The 2,980-nt window shown below is 44.4% G+C and overlaps 2 protein-coding genes across 5 annotated transcripts in view; both read right to left on the reverse strand.

The window, feature by feature from the left end:
- rnf157 (ring finger protein 157) overlaps positions 1–2,980 on the reverse strand; it is a 789,927-nt gene that overhangs the window by 385,552 nt on the left and 401,395 nt on the right. The window lies entirely within an intron of this gene.
- LOC121293941 (inactive rhomboid protein 2-like) overlaps positions 1–2,980 on the reverse strand; it is a 110,455-nt gene that overhangs the window by 39,871 nt on the left and 67,604 nt on the right. The window contains exons 3-6 of the mRNA XM_041217421.1: positions 1,908–2,103; positions 1,146–1,346; positions 597–719; positions 137–252 (exon numbers count right to left, since the gene is read on the reverse strand). Coding sequence (XP_041073355.1) covers positions 137–252; positions 597–719; positions 1,146–1,346; positions 1,908–2,103 — 636 coding nt within the window. The remainder of the gene's footprint in view (positions 1–136; positions 253–596; positions 720–1,145; positions 1,347–1,907; positions 2,104–2,980) is intronic.

A 2,980-nucleotide genomic window follows, 5' to 3' on the forward strand; every position in this document is an offset into this window, starting at 1 on the left:
CAGTCCCAGCTGCTGTAGCTGACTCACTTTGGGTATTCAGTCTTCCCTGGTTATTCATCCCTGTCCTTGTTTAATGCCACTAATACATTAAAATCTCTACAGTGAAAAAGGTGCTTAAACAAAGCTTTTAGCATACAATGATGGTTGGAGCCTCTCAACAAACTGGAGGTCCTGCAAAGGCCAGGAAGCAGAAAGCGGCGGAGATTCAAATACATCGTCCAGCATTGAGTATGTTTCATCTGGGACATCCACCTGTGAGCAGCAAAGTCAAACACACAATGAGTCACTGACAGACCTCAAACAAAAACAGGAAATGCTGGAAAAACTCAGCAGGTCTGACAGCGTCTGTGGAGAGAGAAACAGCGTTAATGTTTCGAGGCTGTATGACTCTTCTATAGAACTCTGAAGAGGAGCCAAATGACTCGAAACATTAACTCTGTTTTTCTCTCCACAGATGCTGTTAAACCTGCTGAGACTTTCCAGCAGTTTCTGCTTTTGTTTCAGATTTCCAGAATCCGCAGTATTTTGCTTTTATACTGACAGACCCCAATCAATTCCCCATAAAAAGTACAGGAATACTTCCGAAAGGTCCTTGCCTTACTAAAAAACGAGTAGTCCAGAGTTTCTGAATCATTGATTGTATCTTCTTCAAAGTAACTCGGATGTATAAAGCTTCTTTTGACTCTTGTGTGTCGAGAACTTTTCATTCCAGGTCGACCCTGAGATGGAAATCAGGTAGAGGTTAAATGATTCTCCAATTCTGGTCTCTTGAGCATCTCCAACTTGCAGCACTCTGTGGAATCCCCTCCCTGGACCCTCTCTGCCTCTCTCTCCTCCTTTAAAATGCTCCTTAAAACCTGTCTCTCTAACCAAGGTTTTGATCATTTGACCTAATATTTCCTTTCTTGGCTCAGGTGTCATATTTTATAATGCTCCTGTGAAGCGCCTTGTGACATTTTATTATGTTAACAGTACCACACAAATATAAGATGCTATTGTAGCGAAAGACAGCCTGATATACCACTCTCCCCAATGCACACATATTTCCCCCACCTCACTGCTTCCCTTCCTTTTATCCTTCCCATAGCACACTGTCTTGCTGTGCCTCTAACTATCTCCCCACTGCCTCACACTCACACTCTCACCCTTATCAGGGCTGAGGCTGCTCGAATACTCATTCGGGCGACTGATTCCCGCTTCCTGGGGGAAATTCCCATATATCCTGATCGGAAGCTTCGAAATGACCTGAGTGAAGTTAGAGGAGGGGAGGCAGGGTGAGGAGTGAGAGGTTGATCCACAACATCAGGATATCGAAACACACGGCCCCGTGCAAAAGGATCAATGATCTGAGAATAAAGAAAACACACAGCGTCAGACTCGAAATCTACCTACCTCCTGACATCCTCACCAGCAACCCCCAACTGAGCCCTTGCCCCATGCACTCGCCAATACCCCTCCCACAGGACCCATACCCTCTGCAATCTATAACTGCCGCCACTCCTAATCAACTCAAACCCTCTCAGACCCACCCCCGCTCCCCACAGAGCCCCACGATCAACCCTACTCACCCCACCATTCACCCCCCCCTCACCCTCTGATCCCACCCAAAACCCCATCCAACCCCACACCCACCCAGCAACACCCCCAATCCTCCACATCTGCACCCCCTTGGATTCCACCCCAATTTCAGTCAGGCCACGTATCTTATTGTGGGAGGGAAATAGAAAAATAGAAAAGGGATAACAAAATTATCATTCCAGATGATTTGAATCACCCACTTGTACACTTGGGAATACATCAGTTAAGCTAAGGAAAGGCAGTTGATTTTCAGAATATTGACAGATGATTAATAATTAACCATGTGACACTCACCTCACTACACACTGAATTCCACAGGCTGTTCTTACCTTTGGAATTTTACAGGAAGCTGGGGAATCCACTGCTGAAAATGAAGAGGATTCAAGATTGGGGATTCCGGCATCTCTCTGGTACTGTGCTTTCAGCTTCCCATACCTCTGGCTACAGTGTCTCCAGCTCTTACGTTGCCACTGGTGTTGATCCAGTTCACTGTCACTTCCCAAACCAAACCACTGAGCTGTTCCCCTGTAATAAACACAATTAATCACAATCAGATCCTCGGTTAGACCACACTTGGAATACTGTGAATAGTTCTTGTCTCCATTTTATAAAAAGCACATGGAGACACCAGAGAAGGTCGAGGAAAGATTGATAAGAATGATGTCAGAACTGGGAGGTTATACCATCAGGGAAGATTGAACAGAATGGGGCTTTTTTCTCTAGAAAAGAGAAAGTTGAGAGGCTAACCTGATATTATGAAAGGATTTTACAGGTAGATGGAGAGAAGATGGTTCCCAATGTGAGGGAGAGTGGGGTCCATAAATATAAGATATTCACTAATAAATCCAATCATGATTTCAGTAGAAACATCTTTAGGCAAAGAGTAATGAGAATACCACAGGAGAAGTTAGATAAGCCCATGAAGGAGAAAGGAGTAGAAAGATATGTTGATTGGTTGAAATGAAGTGGGTTGGGAGGAGGCTCATGTGGAGCAGAAACACCAAAATGGATCCTCTGGACTGAAAGGCCAGTTTCTGTGTTGTAAACACTGTGTAACTTTATCAAATATAACACACAAAACAATTAACAGCAAGCGACCCTTCTCCCACTCAATCGGTAGTGCCAGTCAAGTCACCATTAAAAACTGGAAAAAGTGACATGTCAGATATCTGGGTAGAGAGTGGGGCTGTATTTTTATTGAAACTGAAATCCATGGGTCTCAGGAAAATTCTGACATTTAAATTCTGAAACTTTTACACCAATTAGACGAGACAGAAATATGGAAACATTCCCATTCGTGCTCAGTTAGTCAACAGTTTGAACAAGACCTACACTGTAGAGATTTCAAATGCAATAAATACCAGCACGGGGGAGGGGTGGGGGTGTTGAGGGGTGGGGGTGG

The sequence above is a fragment of the Carcharodon carcharias genome, chromosome 22, assembly GCF_017639515.1.
Source record: "Carcharodon carcharias isolate sCarCar2 chromosome 22, sCarCar2.pri, whole genome shotgun sequence".
Classification (NCBI taxonomy): domain Eukaryota; kingdom Metazoa; phylum Chordata; class Chondrichthyes; order Lamniformes; family Lamnidae; genus Carcharodon; species Carcharodon carcharias.